The following is a 27,416-nucleotide window of genomic DNA, read 5'->3' on the forward strand; positions in this document are numbered from 1 at the left end:
TCAATAAGAGCCATGGTATTGGAGGTAGTGCATCAGCATGAACAGGTGACTGGCTAATAAAATACATTGCAATAAAGGAAGCATTTATAGAATGGTAGCTTGTGAAAAGTTGAGCGGCACAGGATCAGTACTAACCACAATTATTTACAATAAATATTAACAGACATGCAATGACAGAAGTGAATGTTTGTGGATGACTCACTATATTTACTCTTTTTTGAAGTGTTTTTTGGATCTTGGTTTGAACATATCAGAGACTGGCACAGTCATAAAGATGAACTCAACATCTTGTTTGTGGCATATGAGGATATGAAAAATGTAAGTGATATTTGTTTATATATGGAACCAAAGATGCTGAATAAATCATGAATTATATGGACCTGAAACAATTACAGCAAGGAATATGTTATTAAATGTTCTGTGTCCAGGTTTTCTATAAATCAGAATGTTTACTTTGAAGAACATTCTCAAAATTCTAAGTATGCAAATTGAATGGGCAATTCTATTTTGGACAGGCAACATCTGTCGGCCAAACTAGCAACCAGTGCTCCCAATCCATTAATGAATGAATGAAAGAAAGTCAGAATGGCTATCATTTTGGGAAAAGTGGGAGTTGTTTTCTTCAAACTACCTCACTAGAAGAGAGATTTGGCAGCATGTTTAGTTGACAGTGCTGCTGGTTAAACAATAACAAAGGTGGAAATCAGCAAAACTTTCCACATGGTTAGAAATATAAAACAAACAAAAATGGGTAAAATGGCTGGTTAATGTTAACATGTGGGCCATGCTTCATGAGACACTGGCATCAGTACCAGGGAAAGTGAGGGTTGTCCCATTGGGATGGTCTGTACTTGGGTTTTGGTGGAACCAATGTTCTAATGAGCTATGCAAGTAGGGAAGCAGAAAAACTTTGAAACTAAATAATGAAGACAAGGGATCATAATAATGAAAAAGTGACAAATCAAAGAGTAGAGACATGGCAAGATAGAAAAAATATTTATTGAGGAAATGATAAATCAGGAAATGGAAAGAGGTGATGAACTCAAATAAATTACAAACGTCAGAGAAGTAGTATTGAGTAAATTGTTGGCGCTACAGGCTGACAAGTTTCTGGGTCTTGATGGGTCTTTTCTTTTTGGCGCTGAAAATAAGTGAATTATCAGGTAGTTGATGTGTCAAATTTAATTCCCAAATTTCCCTAGATTTGGAGAAGGTTCCATTAGAAAAAAGGAAGTGGGACAGATGCCAAAAACTAGGTTACAGACAAAAAAAAGGCAGATGCTGGAATCCAAGGTAGACAAGCAGAAGGCTGAAAGAACACAGTGGGCCAGGCAGCATGTGGAGGTGGAGAAGTCAACATGGTGTAACCCTTCTTCAGGACTGGGAATGGATCTAAGGGGAGCTGCAGATAAAGGGGGTGAGGGGCAGGAATTGAAGGGAAGAGAAGGGGCTGGGAAGGGAGTTGGGCAATAGGAAGGGAAGTCACTTGAAATTGGTGAACTCAATGTTGATTCCTCGGGCTGTAGGCTGCCCAGGCAGAAGATGAGGTATTGTTCCTCCAATATGAGGTCTGATTCATTGTGGCAATGGAGGAGGCCAAGGATGTCATGTTGGAAAGGGATTGGGATGGGGAATTAAAATGGGCAGTGACTGAGTGGTCCAGTTAGCCCCAAGGGCCTGGCTGAGATGCTTGGTGAACCGTTCCCTAAGTTTACGTTTGGTCTCCCCGATGTAGAGAAGACCAGATCAGGAGCAATGGATACAATAAACTAGATTGGGAGAGAGACAGGTGAACCTCTGTCTGACCTGGAAGTACTGTTTGGGGCCTTGGATGGAGGTGAGGGGGGTGGAGTGCCAGCAGGTTTTGCATCTTTTCTGGTTTCAGGGGAAGGTACCTGGAATTGGGGTGGGGGGGGGGGGGGGTTGGTGGAGAGAGTGGTGCAAACCAAGGATTGGCAAAGAGAACAGTCCTTGTGGAAGGCAGAGAGGGATGGAGAGGGGAAGATGTTCTTGGTGGTGGGGTCTATTTGAAGTTGGCAGTAGTGTTTAAGCATGATGCATTGGATGCGGAGACTGGTGGACTGGTAGGACAAGTCAATGGGGACTCTGTCTTTATTGTGTTTGGGGGAGGGTGGGTAGTTTAGACCAGTGGAATGGGGAATGGAGTCACTGCAGTGGAAGGCTGTCTGGATGACAGAGGGAGGAAAAGTGCGTTGTTCAAAATAGGTGGACATCTGGGATTGTTGGGAGTGGAATGTCCCCTCATCCAAGCTGATGCGGTGGAGGGTGAGGAATTGGGAGAACGGGATGGAGTTTTGGGGGAGTGGGTTTGGGAGGTCAGGAAAGGGGAGGGAGGTGTCTGAGGTGGATCAAGTGATTTTGAGGGTGGGGTGGAAGTTGTGGGCAATGTCAATGAACTTCTCCAAGGAAAATGTTAGAAGCTATCCTCTTGGGTACACTTAGGAACCCCAGAGCTAAACCCTCTGGAGGGTAGTAAGGTTAAGGATGAGGTTCCAAACAAAGCATAAAGACCTCAATGGTGGAGAATGGGAGCTGAATTTAAATTAGAGCATCACAATGCTTGTCAAGGGTGAATGAAATCTGCAACAGAGAACAGCAGCCAGTCATCTCGGCCTCCAAATCACTGGGCTTCAACCCCTATCTATAATGATCCATGTGGCGGCTGTCTGTTCTCCTGCACTCACACCCCCACGTTAAAAGACATTACACACAGGCATCCTCCCAAGACGTTCCTGTCCGACTTACATCTCGGACAAAAGTCCTATGGTGATCATCTAGTAGTGGAGGGGGCAGGACTGTGATATCTGGAAACCTTTGGTCACCAACGGACACACTAGGTGGTGGGTGTCAGACTCAGTTGTCCTGCTCCTGGACAACAAGATAGAGCATTTCCACAGCTGCACTCACCTCTGTTTAGGAACTGCGCTGCTCAACCCAGTAGGTGAGGGGGCTGGGAAAGATGTTCTAATGAATACCTGCCTCAAAATTCCCGACTGGGTTATGGGTCCACAGGGATCACTTACACGTAGTCAGAAACAAAGAATAATAAACTTTGGAGCCTGGAATATAAGAACCCTGACTGACCTGAGAAGTGACCAACCTGAGAGAAGAATTGCGATCATAGCCAGAGAACTGAAGAGATGCCAGAGCGACCTTGCTGCTCTTCCTGAAACCTGCCATGCTGATGGAGGCCACTTTCTTCTGGAAAGGGAAAGCTGCTGGTAATTCTTCTTGGAGACTTCAATGCCAGGCACAGAAACAATCACTTTACAAAGCCATCATTAGCCAATCTAAGGCCTTTGACACAGCCAACCATCAGGCTCTGTGCCGGATACTGTCATGATGCAGCTACTCTGATAAGTTCATCGGGATACTGAGGCTGCTGCATGTTGACATGTCTGAGACAGTGCTTAGCAAATGTGGATTGGAGCCTGAGCTTTTCACAGTAGAGACAGGGTCAAACAGGGTTGTATCATCGCACCTATTCTTTTCACCATCTTCATTGATGCCACCCTCCATCTCACTGGCTAAAACCTGCCCAAGGAAATTCAAATCATTTAACATATGGATCACAGACTGTTCAACCATTATAGGCTCAAGGCCAAGGACGAGGTCTCCACTACCTCCAACTTGGAGTTTCAATATGCTGATGACAATGCCATCACAGCACGCTCTGTGGAAGATCTGCAGTGAATCTTGGATGGCTTTGCCAAGGAACAAAAGCTCCTATGCCTCAGCCTTAAACATATAAAGCACTCTAGTACTCCATCATTAATCTCTCCACCTCTCCTACAACAAGGGCCAATGACCATCTCCTTGAAAACATGGATCACCTTCTATACCTCAGCAGCCTTCTCTGCTCTAAGGCCAACTTCAATGCAGAAATACACCATCTGAGCTGTGCCAGTGGAGACTGTGCCTATCTCAGAAGAAGGGTGTTTGAAGACCATGACCTACAGGCTCAGACTAAACTTCTGGTCTACAAAGCCATTGTCCTTCCCACATTCCTCATGGAGCTGAAATGTGAATTACCCACAGCAGGCACCTTAACGCACTGGAACAACACCAGAAGCTATTAATAAATACACTATACCAGGGCAATTCATTCTGACGATGTTGAAAAAAATTTGAATTATAGTCATTATGAGGCAGTATACAATTTTTATGATTTGATTAAAAATTGTATTGCTAAGTTTGAAGTAAATGTGTATACCTTAATTATAGGAGAAAGCTAGTCAGATTTATGAATGTTAGAAAATAATTATGTTTTAGATTTATTTTTGAATGACTTCCCGTTCTGAATTATTGAAGGATCTCCGGAGTGTGGTCCAAAAAGTTGCATCTTTTCTAAATAAAAAATTGGACGAAGAAACCTTGGAGTCAATTTTGAATCAATGCACATTTAAACATATGAAAGAAAACCCAAAAACAAACTACAAAGGTGTATCAGACCTGTTCAATTCTGAGAGTGGCTCTTTTTATCGAAAAGGTGAGTAATGCAGTGATCACAAGCAGGTTAGTACAAATCAGCTTTATGGTTGCTTGGAAGATTGGTATCAATTCAGTCCTTATTTTTACTGAGATGGATTTTAAAATAATAAAAAGTATGTAAAAATAATTGGCTTAATTGTGCATTCTCACCATTAATGGTCTTCAAGGATGGTTTCTTAGATGTGGTTATATTCACTGAGCTGGGAAGTTGATTTGCAGACGTTTTGTCCCCTGTCCAGGTGACATCTTCAGTACCTCCTGTGAAGCGCTGCTGTACTGTACTTTCTGGAATTTAGTTGGCTCCGTTTCTGCTGCTACTCGTTGCTGGTACCGGTTGTTTGTTGTCGTGGCCAGTATGGCACTCAGCCACAGACTCTATCAACAAGCACATTGACCTACACCCAATATACCGGCCACTACAATGGACAACCAGAATCAGCAGAAATGGAACCAAATAGAATCCAGAAGACACAGTATTGCAGCGCTTCACAGGAGGCTCCAAAGCACTGAAGATGTCACCTAGACAGGGGACGAACGTCTGCAAATCAACTTCCCAGCTCAGCGAACATATCCACTACTACAACCACAACAATCGGCACCTGAGTGACAAATCTCTACACAAACCTTGAATATTGTCTTAGACTTCTTAAGTGCTTGTAGTTTCCAGCGAGTATCTGAAATTGGGATAGATTTTACCTGAAATTGAGAAACAGAATTGCTTAACAGAAAAACAGTATTAGTGTTAATGTTGAATGTTTCAAATTAGGTGGGAATGGTTTCACAGTAGATCTTTATTTGCACTCCATAGGGGTGATTCCAAACTCCAATTCTTCCTGCAGTAACATTACACACACAAAGACGCCATCTCAGGAACTCCCTGGTGACACTCCATGGATATAATAATTTTGATGCCCCATGCTTTTCAATTTTGCAATTCAAATCATGACCTCAATAGTAATGGTCTATCACAGAACCATTCAATCTGTGTTTCCGATTCAGATTTGAATTGATGTGCAACATTGTAAATGCATAATTCTGTTAATAACAGATGAATAATCTGATACTAATTTCAAATTTATGCTTATCCATATAATGTGTCTATGTGTTGAGCACATTTCACTAAATATTTAATCTCTGATTATCTGCTTTTAGGAATTACTGGAGACTGGAAGAATCACTTTCTTGTGTCTCAGAATGAGTGGTTTGATTCCATCTACCAGGAGAAAATGGGAGACTTCCCTCTGAAGTTTGACAATATGTGACTGATTAGACTTCATTCCCAAATAATTTGTCATTTTGAAACTGCAAACTGCATGATTCTCTAATAAATTTCTATTGAGCTTTTCCTGATATATCCTATAAGGGCATGCAAAGAAGTTGCAGCAACAGAAGACTTCATTTTAGCTTTTCAAGTCTGCTCTATCTAATGAAAATATAGCTGATCTGATTGTCACCTCAAACTCACATTTTTGCCTAACCATGATAATCTTTCACCCTCCTTGTTCGTGAAGAATCTATCCATCCCTGACTTGAAAATATTCAAAGATGCTGTTCCCACTGCCTTTTGAGGAAGAGAATTCCAAATAAGCTACCCTTTATTTTTAAACAAAGACTTGTAATTCGAAATTCTCCCATACTGAGAAATATCCATTAAACATCAAACCTGACAAGACCCTTCAAGATCTTGTATGGTTCAATCAAATTAGCTCTTATTTTTTGAAACTCCACTGGATCAAGTCCATCCTCTTCAATGTTTGCTCAGGAAACCAGGCATTGCTTTAGTAAACCTTCTCTGTTCTGTTTCCAATGTATCTGTATTTTTCCTTAAATAAGGTGACCAACACTATAACAGTACTTGAATATGGCCTGACCAATAGCCGGTATAACTGAAGAATGACCTTCCTCCTTTGTATTCACTTCCCTTTCCATTAAACAAGAATTTTTTTCTTGGATCCAAACATTTCATTTTGTCTCGAGACACAACAATTTCAAAGAATTCCTTACTGGCTTTCCGTTTCTTTGCCTCAATAAACCCCTTTCTCAAAATTCTCCCTCACGTATCCCAAACCTGGTAAAGCTGGCAGTTGTTTCCTTTCCCTTACAACTCCTGAACTGATTGGTTTTCTGGGCTACTTCAGCGTTAACCATGTTACTGTGCATCTCGGGTCATATGTAGGCTACCAGATAAAGATGATGGATTTCCTTCCCTAAACAACATTAGTGAACCAGGTGGATTTTACAACAATCAACAATGATTACATAGCCACCATTAGATGAGTTTTTGATTTCACATGATATTAAATTCAAATTTCACCAGCTGCCATAATCAGATTTTAACCCATGTCCTCAGAACATGAGCCTGCATCTCTGGATTTCTAATCCAGTGATATTTTCATTATGCCACAGCCTCTCCCCAATAAGAAAGAAATATATCCTGCATCCCTTCTTAAACACTCTACCAACTGCCCAGATATCTTTTGGAACCTGTGGATAAGCACTCTAATGTCCTTCTGTTCCTCTAAACCTCTCAGGACCATTTATAGAGTATTTCTTTGCTTTGTCCAAAGTTGCAGATAACACTTCTCCGAATTGAATTCCATTTGCTCATCTGACCAGTGTCAAAATATTTTATTTTTCAAGGGCTTCTTTTGAGATTTTCTTCAGGGTAACTTTTTGTATTTTATGGGCTACCTTTTGCAAGGGCTCCTTTCTCATGCTCACTAACTCCTTTCTGAGATGATAAGGTCACAAAGTAACTTCTTGATTTCTCTTAATGCATGGGATATTTTTGCTGATCTTTGGTATATTTGGGCTCTCAGAATTAAAAGTTTTCAACAATATCCTCAAGTATCTTTACTTTGGTGAACTTAAAGCCACAATCATTAATTTCCTTTGCACCGCAGTATTTAAATTGGCATGAGACAACAGGCATACTTTAGCAACCTCAGGCTTCTACTTTAGCAACACCAGCCACTCTGCAGCTACACTTCCCTCCAGACCCCAGGACTGGTAGCTTTGCTCCCCAGCCCCTGGCCTCATCTTCCATTGCCACAGTCTTCTGCCTGGCAGCCTTACTGACTGCTCCCACTCACCTCACTGATGATCCGATTGCAGACTGTTTCTTTGCCATGTTTGCAAGACAGAACCAGCCTGTGACTGGAAGTGCAGCTCCTCACATACATTGTCCATTATTTTGATGGGATAGCTTTACTCTCAGTCGGTGTCCACATAAGATGGAATTAACTCCTAACTTCATGGTGAAAGTGCTCCTGAGTAGCAGCAACCAGAATATGATTGAACTTTACATACAGTTTAATGGAGAGCAGTGTGGGACCAAGATTACTATTTTAAATTGTGCAGACACTTTGCAATAAAAATGAAATGTCATGCAGCCTTGCCATGCTCCAAAATGCCTTAAAATGACTATATTTGCACATCTCTCTGGATTAACCTGATTATACTTTATTAATAATAAAAAAAATTCTAATCAACCTGCTCAGAGATGTTATTAGACACCCCTGGAGCAGATAGGACTTAAACCTTGGCTTCCTGGCTCAGAGATAGGGCTACTACCACTGCACCATCTTCTTCTATACTTGTCTGCACTTCACTCCCTACTGAAGCTCCAAGCGGCCTCCAAGAACATTCTAACCTCCCTTAAGGATGGTGTCCCCGTTTTAGTTTTGATGCGTCCTGTCAGACTTGCATAGGTCCCACCTTCTAGAGACACAAACCAGTGTGATTCTGGATTATAAAACCTCCATCCTGCTCTTGTTCTTTAGCCACATATTGTCTATTCTATTTGGCTATTCCTATCCTCATGAGCATGTGGCATTGGGAGTAATCCAAAGGTTTACATGACAAGTTTCACAAGAAAGTCAGTTTTAATATTCCAAATTTACAGTAGTTTCACTTGAAGGAAAACAAGTAACAGACAAATCAGTTGCCCTCCCAGACCTTTAATAGGGATAAAGTTAATTGTTTGTTCATTCTGTTTAATGGTCTCTTGTCTCAGGATATTACACTTCCCCATTTCATGTAAATCTCAGCCATCCAATTGCTTATTATTAATCTTTTACATCTGTGGATTCCTCATTGTGTGTTTCTTCTGTTTCATCATCTTCCTCTGCAATGTCTTCTTCTGCATCTTCTTTTTCCTTCTCTTGTTCCTCAACCTCTTCATCAGAAACCTCTTCATATTCTTCAACCTGAGAATTGAGGTCCATGTTCATGCTGAAACAATGTATTCTTTCAATTCTATCACCATTTGTCTTGGTGTATGGTAACTGAATGTAATGTGGTGGTCTCAAATAACACCATGGCAAGGTCTGTGGCAGTCTCATCATCCTCGTTTTCCTTAACTTGTTTCAGCATCTCTTGTCAAAGGATGTCTTGGATTAATTTGAAATGTCTTCTTTTCACTCAAATGGTAACTTGTTGAAATATCTTATCACATTGAGAAATAAAGAGTTTTTTTCTGAAACTGGTATTTAGCTGATTGGTTGTTTTGGTCTGCTTGTGTGTTTTTTTTAAACTTATCTTTGCTTGTGGTGTCTGCTGTAGTTTTGAGTAATTTTAGACTTTGGATAATCTCACAGAACTGCAATAACAGAGAAGCCATTCATTACAACATCTCTCTTGATTTCATACTCACAGAAAGAATTACCTTGCACATGTAATCTCAAGGTGAGGATGAATAGAGATCATGAATTCAAATCTCATCAAGACAATTTTTGGGTTTGAATCAGTTTTTAAAAAAATATGAATAACACTAGGATAAAAAAAGCCACAACGATAACCATAAATCAATTTGATTGACATAAAAATCCAATTGTTTCCCTAATGTGTTTTGGAAGGAAACACACTGTCATATTCTGATCTGGCCGACATGTGGTGCTGGACACAGCACAATCATCAATAGAAATATTCCGCGATTGAGCTTGCTGTTGGCATTACAACATATCTACATTTATATTGCCTGTTATATGTCTGACACAATTGATCATAACCCCTAAAAGGTTTTGGGAAAATTTAAGGATAAATTTCCAGGCAAGGGGAGACTCAAATCTGATAAGGTTGAAAGGGACTAAATACACGACAGCATGAAGTTTAAGAGGAGCACCTGAAATAACAGGCTAAGCCCTCACCTCACTCTCCAGTGCAATCCAGAAAACCTTCTATCTTGGCAAAGTTTCAACTGTGCAACAATCATGAAAATATGGCGGCCAGCACACCCGGTGTGGGCAGACTGAGTTTATTTCGTTTTGTCTGTCTGTTTCACAGAGATCACTAAAATCAGTTTGTAATTAGCAATTACATGATTGGGATTGTCTGCCCAGATTTTCTCCCACTGAACCAGGAATTTAGTTTTAGTTTATCAGTATCAATTATTGATTTCCTGGTCTGAATCATAACACTTTGTGATGCATTCCTAAAATAAGAAGAACTAAAGTACAGATGAATCTGAATTGGACATTCCTCTAAGCAAATTGAACAATGAGGAAAGTCTCAATAACTGTAATAATTTATTGAGTTACCTTCCAGAGGAAAATTGAACTGGAAGAATTATTACAATCACATGGGAAGATATGTGGGAATAAGCTAGAAAGTACTATTCTAATTACGCATGATGCATTTATAGGAAATGCTGTTCCAATTAAACAACATTCTTACAGACTTCACCCTCTAAAGTTGGCACAGATTCAAAACAGATTGAATGCATCCTTCAAGACTAGAAAATTGAAGTGAGTTGTAGTAAAACATATTTCAACAAGTTACTATTAGTGTGAAAAGAAGACATTTCAAGGTAATCCAAGACATCCTTTAATAAAAGAGATGCTGAGATGAGTTATGGAAAATGAGGATGGTCAGACTGCCACAGGCCTTGCCATGATGTTATTTGAGCCAAAAATGTGTCGCTGGAAAAGCGCAGCAGGTCAGGCAGCATCCAAGGAGCAGGAGAATCGATGTTTCTGGCATGAGCCCTTCTTCAGGGCTCATGCCCGAAACGATGATTCTCCTGCTCCTTGGACGCTGCCTGACCTGCTGCGCTTTTCCAGCAACACATTTTCGGCTCTGATCTCCAGCATCTGCAGTCCTCATTTTCTCCTCCATGATGTTATTTGATTCTGGATTAGTGGTGCTGGAAGAGCACAGCAGTTCAGGCAGCATCCGAGGAGCAGTAAAATCGACGTTTCGAGCAAAAGCCATTCATCAGGAATAAAGGCAGAGAGCCTGAAGAATGGAGAGATAAGCTAGAGGAGGGTTGGAGTAGGGAGAAAGTAGCATAGAGTACAGTAGGTGAGTGGGGGAGGGGATGAAAGTGATTGGTCAGGGAGGAGGGTGGAGTGGAGTGAGATTTGAATTCATGATCCCTTTCAACCTTATCAGGAAAAGAAGATAGGCAGGTAGGACAAGTCATGGGGACAGTGCGGAGCTGGAAGTTTGGAACTGGGGTGAGGTGGGGGAAGGGGAAATGAGGAAACTGTTGAAGTCCACATTGATGCCCTGGGGTTGAAGTGTTTTGAGGCAGAAGATGAAGCATTCTTCCTCCAGGCATCTGGTGGTGAGGGAGCGGCGGTGAAGGAAGCCCAGGACCTCCATGTCCTTGGCAGAGTGGGAGGAGGAGTTGAAATGTTGGGCCACAGGGCGGTGTGGTTGATTGGTGCGGGTGTCCCGGAGATGTTCCCTAAAGCGCTCTGCTAGGAGGCGTTCAGTCTCCCAGGTGTAGAGGAGACTGCATCGGGAGCAACGGATACAATAAATGATCTTGATGGATGTGCAGGTAAAACTTTGATGGATGTGGAAGGCTCCTTTAGGGCCTTGGATGGAGGTGAGGGAGGAGGTGTGGGCACAGGTTTTGCAAGTCCAGCGGTGGCAGGGGAAGGTGCCAGGATGGGAGGGTGGGTTGTAGGGGGGCGTGGACCTGACCAGGTAGTCACGGAGGGAATGGTCTTTGCGGAAGGCGGAAAGGGGTGGGGTGGGAAATATATCCCTGGTGGTGGGGTCTTTTTGGAGGTGGCGGAAATAGCGGCGGATGATTTGGTTTATGTGAAGGTTGATAGCGTGGAAGGGGAGTACCAGAGGTGTTCTGTCCTAGTTACAGTTGGAGGTGTCGGGTCTGAGGGCGGAGGTGCGGGATGTGGACGAGATGCGTTGGAGGGCATCTTTAACCACGTGGGAAGGGAAATTGCGGTCTCTAAAGAAGGAGGCCATCTGGTGTGTTCTGTGGTGGAACTGGTCCTCCTGGGAGCAGATACGGCGGAAGCGGAGGAATTGGGAATACGGGATGGCATTTTTGCAAGAGGTAGAGTAGGAAGAGGTGTAATCCAGGTAACTGTGGGAGTCGGTGGGTTTTTGTAAAAATGTCAGTGTCAAGTCGGTCATCATTAATGGAGATGGAGAGGTCCAGGAAGGGGAGGGAGGTGTCAGAGATGGTCCAGGTAAATTTACGGTCAGGGTGGAATGTGTTGGTGAAGTTGATGAATTGCTCAACCTTCTCGCGAGAGCACAAGGTGGCGCTAATGCAGTCATCAATGTAGCGGAGGAAGAGGTGGGGAGTGGTGCCGGTGGAAGTACGGAAGATCGACTGTTCTACGTAGCCAACAAAGAGACAGACATAGCTGGGGCCCATACGGGTGCCCATGGCCACCCCTTTGGTCTGGAGGAAGTGGGAGGATTCGAAGGAGAAATTGTTGAGGGTGAGGACCAGTTCGGCCAAACGAATGAGAGAGTCGGGGAAGGGTACTGTTGCGGATGTCGGGAGAGGAAAAAACGGAGGGCTTGGAGGCCCTGGTCATGGCGGATGGAGGTGTAGAGGGATTGGTTCCATGGTGAAAATGAGACATTGGGGGCCAGGGAAACGGAAGTCTTGGAGGAGGTGGAGGGCGTGGATGGTGTCTCGAACGTATGTGGGGAGTTCCTGGACTAGGGGGGATAGGACAGTGTCGAGGTAGGTAGAAATGAGTTCAGTGGGGCAGTTTTCCATGGTGAAGATGAGGTGTTGGTGGCCGGGGAAATTTTTCATGGTGAAGATGAGGCGATGGTGTTATTTGAGACTGCCAAATTATGTTTAGGTTACCATACTCCAAGGCATATGGTGATAGAATTGAAAAAAATGCTTTGTCTCAGCCTGAACATAGACCTCAATGCACAGTTTGAAGAACATGAAGAGGTTTCTGATGAAGAGGCTGAGCAGAATTGGACAAGACATTTGACGAAGAGAATCCTTTTCTTGGGATAGTTTCAGTCCATTTATTAAACTCAGCTGAGTAGAAAGTTGAGTTTCTTGCTTGGCAGCAGTGATTTCCCAATTAAGGGAATTATGGATTGTTAAACACCTTATTATTGACACAACTAACTTCAATAATATTCAGCTTCCTATCTTAGTGAACACACCAAATAAGCTAAATGTTGAGAAATCTCAACAGGGATATCAGAGCAGGTACTTGGTGACGTCATGCAGTGAGGAACTTTGATGATACTCAAAACCAAACAACATCTTGGAGCATGAACTGTGGAGGCCACAATAGTGGTCACTGTCAGTTGTATCCCTGCTCCCTGTTCCCTAGCCTATAATGGCCTCCAATGCTACTCTAACTACTGCATACACCTTGAGGTATTTCCCGCCACTGTCCTTGTTCCGACCTCCACCAATGCCAATGCTTCCCAACACCACCACCCTCCCAGCCTTAACACTCCCAAGCATTTTGCCAGTGTTAATATGATATGTTCACACTTTGAAATTAGCAATTCAATGAAATTTGTATCTTTTCAGAGACAATCTTCAAAAATTTGGGAAATCAGCAGATGAGGCCTGTGGGAAAGACAAGCATTGAGTTTGTACACCTCACTGCGGTAGCACACTGGAAATCAAGCTCCGTTGTTCCAGAGACAATACAAAAAATAAAGATTTTACAAATTGTGCAGAATCCCCCAATTTACCTGTCTGTTACACCCAGAAAGTATAAACTCGGTTTCTGCATTGAACAAGAATGTCTATTTACTACAAATTCATGGATTCTCGCTACGGTTTATGAACAATCATGAACTCTATTAGCTAAAATCTTAAATGGCCCCTTTTTAAAACTCCCCATTCATGGACATAGAACACAGACAGACACAAAATATATGCCATGGTAGTGGTAAAGAGTAGGAGGTGGTTCAGTGGACCCTATCCACAAAGTTTACTACGATGAACTTACTAGCTTGTCAAATCCTGTCACTTCTGAAACTTTCTTCTCCAGGTACTTTCTTTTGCTTACAAGAACAACTGGGCAACTGGTTCGCACTTATGAAGTCTCTGACTTACTGCTTATGAATCACAGCTTACAGCAACTGATGAGGGGAAATAAACTGGTTTTCTGTGGCCTTGAGGTTTTTTATTGCACTGCGAAGGACAGCTCCTTCCCTTTAGAGGTACAATGGCTTCTGTCTAAATATTCTCACTCACAGACATTCACCCAAGAACCTATCACATAGTTGTTGTTCAGCAGGAGGTGTTTGTAATTTGGTCTCTCGTTCATGGACCATTCAGCTACTCTTTGCCAATTGAAGCTCCATTACACATAGACCCTTGGCTCCAGCTCATCTTTACCTCAGCTTAGAATTGCTTGCACAAGCAGCTGAGTAAACAGTATTTGCAATGAGTGTTAGATAACTTACCTTTTAATTAAAAAGTGCAGTAATCCACACTGTAAGGATTCTATGATTCCTTGTTTTTTTTTTCCAACAGTTATTTTTCTATTTCGGTCCACAATCAAAAATACAGAAAAAAAAAATACAACCTTTCCACAGTTCAAATCACAAGGTGTTCACATTGATAAATTACTGGGCTGTCTTGTTGTGTAAATAGATATTGGGTTCAATGCTAAATGTAAGATGCAGAAAAGCCTTAAGGAAATGGACACCACTACTGTAGCTGATGGTCAATCCAAAGCTAACATGCAGCATCTTGACATGTTCCAATCATTCAGCTCCCTCCAATTGTTTGGTGGCAGTGGGAGAGTTGTCAAAGTTGGGCATGTGATCCCTTTCATGTCTTAGAGCATCATTTCACCTCCAGGTCTGATGCTGAGACAATCGGTCAGGCAATGACACTGTAGGTAGAATGTTGGGAGTCTGTAGAAAGGAATATTGATGAAGTCAGGATGAATGCACACACAAACCCCCAGCTTCCAGTTACAGCATCATGAACAGATTTAGGTCTTAAGTTTGGTCATAGAGAGAATGATGCTGTGGACGCCAAAATGTAATGAAGTGAAGAGGGTCAGAATACTGGGAAAATTTCACCTGGACAGAGAAGTGTTAAAGGGAAATGGAAAAATGTTCATGAAATGCTGAAGAAGTTTGATCGAGTTATGAGTCAGGTGGAAGTCAGAAACAGGAAAGGAGCAGTCACTTTATTGGGAGTTTTCTGCAGACCCTCCAATAGCAACAGAGACACAGAGGAGCAAATTGGAAGGCTGACTTTGGAAAGGTGCAAAAGTAACCGGGTTGTTGTCATGGTGACTTAACACCTGTACTACTGATTGGAACTTCCTTAGTTCAAATAGTTTGGATGGAGCAGTTTTTTGTCAGATGTGTCCAGGAAAGGTTCCTGACGCAATATGAAGATAGGCTGAATAGAGGGGAGGCCATATTGGATTTGATGCTTGGCAACGAACCATGCCAGCTGTCAGATCTCTTGGTGAGAAAGCATTTGCATGATAGAGATCTCAGTTATGGATGATAGCGATCACCTTTACGAGATTCATGGAGACAGACAGGAGCAGGTGGAATGGGAAAGTATCTAATTGGGGAAGGGGAAATTATGATGCTATTAGGCAGGAACTGGGGTGCCTAAATTGGGAACCGATGTTCTCAAGGAAATACATGACAGAAATGTGGAGGTTGTTTAGGGAACACTTGCTTTTAGTGTTGAACAGGATTGTCCCACTGAGGCAAGGAAGGGATAGTAGTATGAAAGAACCTTGGGTGATAAGGGATGTGAAACATCTAGTGAAGAGCAAGAAGGAAGTTTACTTAAGGTTGAGGAAGCAAGGATCAGACAGGGCTCTAGATGGTTAAAAGATAGCCAGGAAGGAACAAAAGAATGCACTTAGGAGAACATGAAAAAGCTTTAGTATGTAGGATTAAGGGAAACCTTCAGGCATTCTACATTTATGTGAGGAACAAAAGCATGGCCAGAGTAAGGTTAAGGCTGATCAGGGATAGTAGTGGGAACTTGTACCTGGAGTTGGAGGAGGTAGGACTTTCGCTACTGAGAGGGATCAATGGACTTATACTTCTGATTTATAATTGAGTCACCTCAAGTTAATTTTAATTTGTGAAAGGATCCCAGAATTGTGGTAGAAAAAATGCATTTTTCCTTAAAAAAAGGTTGGATGGAGAAACCTTGGAGTCAATTTTGGAACATTACGCTTTTAAATATATGAAACAAAACCCTGCAACAAGCTGTCATGCTACACCAGATCTGTACGATGATGTCAATGGCAGATTTCATAGAGAAGGTGAGTAATGCTGTAGATCACAGGAAATAAGTAGGTCAGTATAAATCTGTGTGAAGTTTTTTTCTGTTCCAACCCTTATTTCTACTGGCAGAAAAATGCCGACAAATCATATGGTTGTGATTGAGCACCTTGAACATTCATGGTCCTCAGTGATGTATTTCTTACATTGCCTCAACATTTGTAGATACAATTGAGTACCTGAAATTAATTCCTTTTCAGACAGTGGATTGCCCAAAACTGAAATGATGGACATTTTTAAAATGTCAAAGCATATTACTTAAATTTCCCAATTAATTTTCATTGGTGAAATGGAAAATAATATACATGTTCTTGTAATGCATTTCTATTGATCCCTACAAGTTGCTCACAAGGGGCAATCACATCACTTAGCTGCTGCAGAGTCTATGATTTTGGAGGCATTCACATTCATGGATATACATTCCTAAATGGATGGATTGTTGGATCATAGGATTATCCAATTTTCTGTATTAGTGTTGAACTATATGGTTGTCCTTCATTTCGGAACTATCAATGTTACTGTATCAAAATCAATGTGATAGTTTGTTTTAACTTAATGTTTTAATCTGGAATGACTTTTTTTCTCGAAATTCTTGGAGATTGAAAGAAGCATTTCTTGTGTTTCAGAAAGAATAGCTTGACTCCATCTACCAGGAGAGAATGGCAGACTTCCCTCTGAAGTTTGTCTCTGATGTTGTTGACATCCCTACCTCCCCAAGTATCCAGGAATTTGAAGATGTTGAAAATGTTGTCGCCAGTATAACTTCCCTATTAAAAAAGGGAGAGGAGGAAAAATGGAGAACTAAAAACTGTAGGGAAACTGCGGAAATCTATAATGGAAATGTAGTATGAAAACAATTAGATTCAGGGGTTGTGTGGTGCAATGGACATCCCTATGTCAGATCATATCGCAGCTGCTCCAGTAGTATATAATAACATCTCTGAAGAGGTTGATCTAGAAAATATCTATTAGAGAAATTGGATTAACGGTTCTTGTGTTGCAGTTGTAGTGTTCGTCTCCCAGTACCAGGGTTCAAGTCCCACTAATTCCAGAGATACTTAATAACATGTCTGAATGGGATGATAAGAAAATAGCTGTTAAAACTGTTAGGGTTCTTGTGGACGTGGTAGTGACCCTCCTCTGAGCCCGAAGGCCTGAGTTCAAGTTCCACCAGCTCCAGACATGTGTAATAATATCTCTCAACAGATTGAATGGAAATTTCAGCAATTGATCAATTGTAATATGGTAAGACAGCATCAAAACTGATTGACAAAAAGCAAGTTCTGTTCAGTATTTTGTTTTAGCCACTAACTCGTAGGGTGGAGACAGAGGCACAGGTTGATGTAAGGGATCTCGATTTTCAAAAATCTGTGAAATAGGTGTCATTCAAATAATTGTTACACAAAATTTAGAATCATTAGATTGCCAGTAGTTCCTTGGAAATTGGGCCACAGTTAGACAGGGTGGTAAAGAGGTTTCTTAGTAAGTTTGCCTTCATTGCTCTGACCACTGAATATAATAGTTGGAATGTCATGTTGAGGTTGTACAGGACATTGGTGAGGCCACTTTTGGAGTTCTGTGTACAATTCTGGTTGCCCTGCTCTAGAAAATAGATTATTATATATTGGGAAGAATGCAGAAAAGATTTCTAAGGCTTTTACTGGGACTAGAGGGTTTGAGTTACAAGGATAGACCGGATAGGCTGGGACATATTTCACTGGAGTGTAAGAGGTAAAAGAATGACCTTGTAGAAATTTAAGAAGTCATGAAGGGCTTAGATAAGGTGAATAGCTAAGGCCTTTCCCCTGGACTACAGGAGTTCAAAATTGGAAGGCATAATTTTAAGGTGAGAGGAGAAAGATTTAAAAGGGACCTGAGGGGCAATGTTTTCACACGGAGGGTGGTTCTTATGTGCCACGAACTGTCAGAGGGAGTTGTTGAGTCAGGTACAGTTACAACATTTAAGACATTTGGACAGGTACACGAAGAGGAAAAATTTGGACAGGTATGGGCCAAGTGCAGGCAAGTGGGACTAGTTTAGTTCGGGAAACCTAGTTAGCATGGATGAGTTGGACCCAAGAGTCTGTGTCCGTGCTCTATGACTCTGTGACTCTATGAGAAAGGGTTGGTCATTGGAAAACAGAGAAGGGATTTATCGGTCATTTTTGAGATTGCAGGCTCTAACTAGAAGGAATATAACATGGATCAACATTGGGGTCTCAGTTTCTAATATCGTAACAAATCTAAATTTTCTCAGAATATTAAAATGATTGTGAAAGTAACCAGTGGGACGTTGCACAGAGGTTATGAAAAGATATGGACAAGTAATGTTCAGATGCAAGATCATGGCAGATGAAATATAAAGTGGGGATGGCATTAAATTCATGACATTTTGTGCAAAAACATTTTTAAAAGTCTGCATTTATCTTTCCGTGGTAAATGACTGGGAAAATATGTTATTTAGAGAGCTTTGATTGTCTTTGTACATGAATCAGAATTAACATGTCAGTACTGAGAAGTGTGTATCTTTTTCGTTTTATGTACTGTTGAATGTGGACTGAAATGGGAAAAGGACCATTTTACAAATGAAGGATTGTGAAAGGAACCGTTGCACTTTCTGAAAAATGAGTAACAACCACTAATTGTATTTGCTCTTTACCTGGTTGTTTGTTCAACAAGTGGGGGTATATTGAGTTGCAGATGAACTGGAGCCTGGCAGTGTGTACAAAATGAGATCCAACTGACAACAAGTAGCTGATTGGTCTGTGAAGTGATGACTAGTTAGAGTCATACTGTCATAGAATCCAACAGCATGGATTCAGGCCCTTTGGCCCAAACCGGTCCATGCCAACTAAAATGTCAATCCACGCTAACCCCATTTCCCTGCACTTGTCCTATATCCCCTCTTTCCCTCTAACCTTAAACTGATGTCCTCTCATCCTCGATTCTCTAATCCTGGAAAAATGACTGAGTGCATTCATCCTATCCATGCCTCTCATGATCTTACACATCTCTCTAAGGTCTCCCCTCAGTATTCTACCCTCGAAAGAAAAATGTCCTAGCTTGTACAACCTCTGCCTATTACTCAAACCACTGAGTCCAGGCAACATCCTCGTAAATTTCTTCTGCGCTTTTTCCAGTTTAATAACATCCTTCCTTTAAAAAGGTGACCAAAACTGGACACAATACTCCAAGTATGGCCTCACCAATGTCCTATATGACCACAACATAACTTACCAACGTCTATACTTCTTTGACTAATGAAGCCAGTGTGACAAAAGCATTCTTCACTGCCCTGTCTACGGTGACTCCACTTTCAGAGAACCGTGCACCTGACCTCTAAGATCCCTCTGTTCCAGTACACTCCACGAGGCCCTACCATTCACCGTGAAACTCCTGCCTTGACTTGTCTTTCCAAATGCAAGACATTATACTTATCTATATTAAACTCTATTTGTCATTTCTCGGCCCACTTCTGTAGCTGATCAAGGTGCTGCTGCAATTTCTGATAAGCTTCCTCACTGTCCACGATACCACCTATTTTAGTGTCATCAGCAAACTTACTAATCATGCCATTTGTATTCTCATCCAAATCATTGATATAAATTACAGACAATAATGGGCCCAGCACCGGCCCCCAAGGCACTCCACTAGTCACAGGTCTCCAACCAACAAGCAACCTTCCACTATTACCTTCTGCTTCCTACCATCAAGCCAATTTTGTATCCAATTTGCCAGCTAGCCCTGGATTCCATGTGATCCAACCTTCTGGAGCAGCCTACCATGTGGAAACTTATCAAAGGCCTTACTGAAATCTATATCGACTATGTCTACTGCTCTGCACTTGTCAACTTTTTGATCACTTCATCAGAGAACTCTAACAAATTTGTGAGGCATGATCTCCCACTCACAAAGTCATGCTGACTATTCCTAATCAAACCTTGTCTTAGCGAGCTTTAAGAAGATTTGTAGCTCAGGTTGAGGTTCTGGATGTAGGTTTGCTCACTGAGCTGGAAGGTTCATTTCCAGACGTTTTGTCACCTTACTAGGTAACATTTTCAGTGGGTCACCAGGCGAAGCACTGTTCATGATTCCTGCTTTCTATTTATATGTCTGGCTTTCTTTGAATTGATGATGTCATTTCCTCTGGTGCTGTCACTTCTTGTGGTGATGTCATTCCTGTTATTTTTCTCAGGGGGTGGAAGATGGGGGTCAAACTCGATGTGTTTGTTGATAGCATTCCAGTTGGAATCCTATACTTCTAGGAATTCTTGTGCATGTGTCTGTTTGGCTTGTCCTAGGATGGATGTATTGTCCCAGTCGAAGTGCAGTCCTTCCTTGTCTGTATGGAACGATACTAGTGAGAGAGGGTCATGTTGTTTTGTGGCTAGTTGATGTTCATGTATCCTGGTGGCTAGTTTTCTGCCTGTTTGTCCAATGTAGTGTTTGTAACAGTTCTTGCACGGTATTTTGTAAATAACACTAGATTTGCTTCTTGTCTGTATCGGTCTTTCAAGTTCATTAGCTGCTGTTTTAGTGTGTTGGTGGGTTTGTGGGCTACCATGATGCCAAGGAGTCTGAGTAGTCTGGCATTCATTTCTGAGATGTTTTTGATGCAGGGGAGAGTGGCTAGGGTTTCTGGATGTTTTTTGTCTGCTTGTTTGAGTTTGTTGCTGAGAAATCGGCGGACTGTGTTCTTTGGGTATCCATTCTTGTTGAATATACAGCATGAGTGATTTTCCTTTGCTCTGCGTAGTTCCTCTGTGCTGCAGTGTGTATTGGCTCGTTGAAATAATGTTCTGATGCAGCTTCGTTTGTGGATGTTGGGATGATTGCTTCTGTAGTTCGATATTTGGGCAGTATGTATTGTTTTCCTATAGACGCTGGTTTGAAGTTCCCCATTTGTCGTTCGCTCTACAGTGACATCTAGGAATGGTAGTTTGTTGCTGTTTTCCACCTCTTTAGTGAATTTTATGCCAGTAAGGGTATTATTGATGATCTTGAAGGTTTCCTCTAACTTGTTTCGTTTCGTGATGACGAAGGTGTCATCCACGTAGCGGACCCAAAGTTTGGGTTGGATGGTTGGCAGAGCTGTTTGTTTCAGTCTCTGCATTACTGCCTCTACTAAGAACCCTGATACCAGAGATCCCATTGGTGTTCCATTGGTTTATCTGTAGGTTTTGTTGTTGAAGGTGAAGTGTGTGGTAAGGCATAGGTCCACTAGCTTGACGATACTGTCCGTGCTGATGAAGTTAGTGGTGTTTGGTGTATGTGTATTTGGGTTTTCTAATAGTGTAGTCAGTGTTTCCTTGGCCAGGTTAATGTTGATTGATGTAAACAGGGCTGTTACATCAAAGGAGACCACTATTTCATCCTCTTCTATCTTCATGTCTTTGATGGTCTTCAGGAATTCTTGGGTGGAGTGGATGGAGCGGCGTGAGTCTACTACTCAGTATTTTAGTTTTTGGTGTACACCTTGGCCAATCTGTAAGTTGGTGTTCTAGGTAGCGAGACTATGGGTCTGAGGGGGACTCCTGGTTTGTGAATTTTGGGTAATCTGTAGAAGCGTGGTGTGTTGGATTTGTCTGGTTTCATGTTTTGGAAGTCGGTCTTATTTACTTCTCCAGATGTCTGAAGGTTTTTGAGTAGGGCTGTGATTCAGTTCTCTAGTTGTGGGGTTGGGTCTATTGTCATGCATTGGTAAGTGCTGGTATCTGCAAGCAGTGCATTCGCTTTTTCAATGTAGTCTCTTCGATTTAGAATGACTGTCAAGCGTCCTTTGTCTGCAGGTAGGGTAACAAGGTTTTTATCTTTTTTTCGTCTTTCCAGTGCTTTCCTTTCTTGTGTATTGAGTGTGTTTCCTTCCTTTTTTTTGCTGAGTGTTGGTGCGACTACCTGTCTGATGGTTTGCTGGGTTTCTTCGGTGAGTTGCCTGGGAGAAAGTGAGGACTGCAGATGCTGGAGACCAGAGTCGAAAAATGTGGTGCTGGAAAAACACAGCAGGCCAGGCAGCATCCGAGGAGCAGGAGAAGCGATGTTTCTTCTTCAGGAATGAGGAGATCGAGGGCGGGTAAGAGGCCAGCATGGGGTGTCCAGGCGGATGGCGTGTTTTGGAAGCGGGAGAAGGGGTCGTCAGAGGGTGAGCGAGAGTCCTGGTTGAAGAGGTATGCGCGGAGGGGAAGGCGGCGGAAGAAATGCTTGATGTCTAGCCGCGTGTCGAGCTCATTGATCTGGGAGCATAGGGGGATGAAGGTGAGGCCTCTGCTGAGGACTGATCATTCATCCTCAGAGAGGGGGAGGTCTAGAGGGATGGTGAAAATATGGCAGGGCTGGGAGCTAGGACCTGGTGTGGGGCTGGAGCTGGGAGTGGGGGTGGAGTTGGGCACGGGGGCTGAGTTAGTTTTGGGGGCGGAGTTAGTTGTGGGGGCGGAGATCAACGTGGGGGGCGGAGATAGACGTGGGGCAAGAGATCGACGTGGGGGCGGAGATCGACGTGGGGGCAGAGATCGACGTGGGAGTGGCATAGCATGCGATGTGGTCCTTGAGCAGGTGAGTGGCGTCGCTGGGGGCGGAAGTGGCTGCGAGATCGAGGGTGGGTAAGAAGCCAGGTAGATGGGGTGTGTTGGAGGCGGGAGGCTGAAGAAGGGATTATGCCCGAAACGTTGATTCTCCTGCTCCTCGGATGCTGCCTGGCCTGCTGTGTTTTTCCAGCACCACATTTTTCAACTTTTTCAGTGTCTTTTAAAGTTCGGTCAGATAAGGTTTTTATCCATGCTTCTGTATTGTCAGTGTTGTTACTTTGTGTAAGTTTATCTAGTTTCTTCTGCAGGTCTAGGTTTTTCATTTTCTGTGTTTGTCACTGTCTAATATCTATGGTTTGTGGTACTATGTCTGTCCATTCATGGTCTGTGGCATGAGTGAGTAAAGATTTACTATCAACAAACAAAGAAACCCAAACATATAAATACAAAGCAGGAATCATGAACAGTGCTTCATCTGGAGGCCCACTGAACATGTTATCTCGTAGGGCGACAAAACGTCTGGAATTGAAGCTTCCAGCTCAGCGAGCAAACTACATCCAAACCCTGTCTTTCCAAATGCATGTATATCTTATCTCTCAGAATCTTCTCAAGTAAATTATAAACCACAGATGTTAAGCTTACTGGTCTATAGTTCCCAGACATTTCTTTGCAGCCAAAGATGACAAAGGTGTTCCGTCTGCCAACAACCATGTGATTGCCTCCCAGGTAACTGAACAACTTGTGGGTGTGAATGGGATAACCAGAAACCTTCAAACCACTGGAAAGAAAGGAACATTAGCCTTGTAGAAAAACATCTAAAACATAAAGAAAGCTGGTTTATTTTCCATCACCTGTTGCTTTAAGCTTTTTATCAATAAGTGAGAGACTTCATAAGTTGTGAACCAATTGCTCTATGCCTCCAGCAAGCATGTGAAGGTATATGGAAAAGAGAGAACTCAATGAACAGAAAGTCCTCATAAGTTAATGGAATTGAATTGAATTGAATTGTATTGATTTTATTGTCATGCGTACCGAGGCACAATGAAAAGCTTTGTCTTGCGAGCAATACAGGCAGTTCACAGAGCTAAGTAGCATTGATAAGTAAGTAATAGCTAAACAACAGCGAAACCAAAACACAGGTACAGGCGAATGTTAAGAGTTTGTGAGTCCATTCAGTATTCTAATAACAGTAGGGTAGAAACTGTTACGAAACCAGCTGGTGCGTGTGTTCAGGCTTCTGTACCTTCTCCCCGATAGTAGAGATTGTAGAAAAGCATAGCCAGGATGGGATGGATCTTTGAGAATGCTGGTGGCCTTTCCTTGACAGCGGGCCTTGTAAATGCATTCTACAGATGGGAGGTTGGCCTTTGTGATTGTCCGGGCCGAGTTCACCACTCTCCATAACCATCTCCAATCTAGAATAGTACAGCTGCCATACCAGGTAGTGATACATCCAGACAACATGCTCTTGATAGCACACCTATAAAAGTTGGCAAGTTTATTCACCGTCATGTCAAATTTCCTCAGCTGCCTAAGGAAGAAGAGACGTTGTTGGGCATTTGTAACCAGTGTATTTACATGAAGAGTCCAAGAAAGCTTGTTGTGGATGACCATCCTAGGAGCTTGACATTCTCCACTCCTTCCACCTCTGTGCTGTTAATGTGTTGGCTGGACATGAGTAACATCACGCCGGAAGTCAATAATGAGTTCCTTGGTTTTGCCAGCATTGAGAGCTAGGTTGTTCTCAGTGCACCATTTTTCATCTGGCAGAATGCTGGCAAGGAACCAGTGAACTGCTTTCTGAACTTTTTTCCCACCACCGTGTCTGTCTGTCTATCTATCTATATCTGTGTGCATCTGCATGTGTGGGTTGGTGGTGGTGGTGGTGTGTGTGTGGTGGGGGGTGGGATTGGTGGGGGGTTCATTGAGGAGATTAAAGTTTTAACTTGTACAGTTAAATTTCAATAGTTCATAATTGTAGTAGAATCTATCTAGTTGTTCTAATTAATAATCCTTCTTAAGTACAGAAATCTGATCAGTGCTTTCTGTCAATCTGGGTCTAAAAGACAGGTAAACTGGGAAATTATGCATATTTTTACTTAAGAATAAATTGAGGTTTTGTGCTCCTAGTAACAGGATAACAAGATATTAGGAAGGCAATGTTGTGCTTGTCTTTCTGAGGGTATAATAGTGAAGACATCTTGCTACAATTACATGATGCCTTGTTCGTTTAAGGTGAAAACAGAAACTAACTAAAGAAGAAGTAGTCGCAGAATACTGCAGGGTGGTAGCCGCTCCCGTAAACAGCAATCACTGCCCGCGCATACGCAACACACAGGATGAGGTACGGCATAGTCAGGTGCCGTGTCAGAATCACGCTGCCCCTCCCAAAAGCTTTTGACTTAACAAATTTGATTGACGTGCTTCTAAATTTGAGTTTTATTAATTTTACTACAACAAATTGGCGCTGCGAGCAGGGTCCTGTTCACGTTCCGGGTAGGGTGGCCACCTCCCAGGAGTCGGGGCAGGATATCAGACAAAAGCAGAAGCTGTTGATCTGGTCAGAGTGAACGAGAGAGTGACTGTTGGGAGGCCTTTGAGGTGAGTCATACTCAGAAGCCAGTGTGATTGTTTCTGCTTGAGATAAAGGCCTAGATTAAATAAGCAGCATACGGGGAAATGATCACTCCCTAAAACAGGTATCGCTGGACTCTGATAGGAAGCATTCTGGGTGAGAAGCCGCTGGTGGGAAAACATACAGAAGTCATGGCCCGTGGGTAAACATGATCATCCGACAGAGGATCTATGACATAAACCCTTCATTGTTATGGCAGGATAGTAGATCAATATTCACTCATTAGACAGATGAGGAAGAGTGGATGGGATCCATCCCAGGCCCTGCATCAACAGCGAAATTGGCTCATGGGCAAAAAGAAAGATAACACCAAGAAAATAGGTGTCCTTTTGGTCCATTAATTGGCTGGCCTCATAGGTCAGACTTTGGAATCCACAAAGAAATGGACTAAGGAAAAACAGATGCTTCAATCCCAACTAAGGGAAGTGGGAAAGAAAGATCAGTACCTGGAGGATAGTCAGTTGGTATCATTGCCACCACATATCATCTGGGAGAGCCCGGTCACACCACCTGAACTGTCAGACGACCCTCCTGAGGAAATTAACTCAGCCCCAATAACTTGCAATGGGGAAAAAGCTAATGTGAATGCAAAATATAAGCTGTTTACACCAGGTGAACTGCAGCAGATCTTAGCTTCCCTGGGTCGCTTACAGCCCCGCAGTAATAATGCAGAGCTTTGGGCTGAACTAGATACCATCCAGGTGGGCCACCAACTACATTTAAGGGATATCCACCAACTGGTTCGGGCTGCATGCCCTCAGGACAAGTGACGTCTAGTATCTGATGGGTCTGGCATAGCTGATTATGCACAGCAATGAAGTCAAGACTATAGGAGAGGCAGGTGGACCCAGGACACCCCTATGAAAGCAGGTATAATTAGCAGGAGCCCTTCGACAAATTTAAGGCCGAAATCCATTGTGTTTTGGGGAAATCACCCGCCAATTGGGCAAAAAAACAAACACCAAACAACAGAGGGGGGAGGGCGCCTCCAGATAGGGGAACGACACTTTAGGGTCTGCCCAGAATGTTTAGGGATTCCTCTGATTGGGCATTCATTCAGGCTTTCAAGGACGAGCTGTCTCCCCCGTACCAGGCAGTCCTAAAAATGGGAGTTGTCGCTCTCAAAGACTATGATGCCCAGGTAGAATGGGCAACAGGCTTTAATGAGGACACAGGAGGAAAAGCCCCCATGTCTGTAAAGCAGGAAAACCTAGGTGCTGTCACAATGACAAAATTCAGACCCACGTGTTACAATTGTGGCAAGACAGGCCACTTTGTCTGGGATTGCAGGGGGAGGAAACAGAGTAACGGGAAGCCGACACGTGTCTGACAGTACTGTGGCAAAAGGGGTGACGCTGAAGATGCTCGTTGGAAAAAACATGGCAAACGAACAAACACTGAAAATACATCAGACTGATGTCCAGCAGCCCCCATGGGAACGGGTGATAAGGAGGGAAGGATTTACATGTCTCTGCTGGCAGGGGGCGGAAAGTGAGAGATGGATATGGGATCCTCCACATCTATTACTGACTTACCCCTGCCCCTCACTAACAAAATGATTTATGTGAAGGAGATTAATGGACAAGGAACCCCTGCGTACTTGAGTGAGACCACTCTAGTAGAAATCAATAACCTGTATATACTGATACGATTTTATATATGTAAAAATAATGAAGGAACTATTATGGGAAATGATTTAATCTCGGAGTACAAAGTCCTTATAGACTGGGAAAGGGTGAATTAATCTGGCCCTGTTCCGATGGGAGAAAGGAAAAAATGCAGACTTACGCAAGCCACTTGAGCACTGTTCAAGTCGCCTCTACTATGGGATGCGATTGGCAGCTAGGCTTTGGTGCCATTTGCGCCTCTGTCCCAGGAATATGGGTGGAGACTAAATTAGATACAGGCTTGTTTGTGATCTGACCCTCCTGTAGTCGTGGAGGGTCGGAACACAAGCCGTACCGCCAATACCCCATAAAACATGAAGCCAGAAGGGCGGTTGTGGAAATTGTGAAAGGATTAGCGGAGAGGGGAATTCTCCGAGACACTACAAGCAGTACTAATTCCCGCACATGGCCAGTCAGTAAACCTGATGGAAGTTACCATCTCACAATTGATTATACAGCTCTAAACAGGGTCACGCCTAAATTATACCTTACAGTTGCCAGTCCATCCACAATCTTAAATGGGTTCTCCCAGAACCCCAAAATCTTTACTGT

The 27,416-nt window shown here is 42.7% G+C and overlaps 1 protein-coding gene and 1 pseudogene across 1 annotated transcript in view; one reads left to right on the forward strand and one right to left on the reverse strand.

Moving 5' to 3' along the window:
• The window catches only part of LOC148142163 (amine sulfotransferase-like), a 31,533-nt gene extending 22,541 nt beyond the window's left edge, over window positions 1–8,992 (forward strand). The window contains exons 5-7 of the mRNA XM_087976820.1: window positions 224–318; window positions 4,333–4,510; window positions 5,665–8,992. Coding sequence (XP_087832946.1) covers window positions 224–318; window positions 4,333–4,510; window positions 5,665–5,774 — 383 coding nt within the window. The 3' untranslated portion in view covers window positions 5,775–8,992. The remainder of the gene's footprint in view (window positions 1–223; window positions 319–4,332; window positions 4,511–5,664) is intronic.
• Window positions 8,580–24,915, reverse strand: LOC148142164 (uncharacterized; annotated as a pseudogene).
• Between the last annotated feature and the right edge of the window lie 2,501 nt (window positions 24,916–27,416).

Source organism: Chiloscyllium plagiosum, unplaced genomic scaffold, assembly GCF_037043375.1.
Source record: "Chiloscyllium plagiosum isolate Xiang-an unplaced genomic scaffold, Cpla_swu_hap1 HiC_scaffold_30, whole genome shotgun sequence".
Taxonomy (NCBI): domain Eukaryota; kingdom Metazoa; phylum Chordata; class Chondrichthyes; order Orectolobiformes; family Hemiscylliidae; genus Chiloscyllium; species Chiloscyllium plagiosum.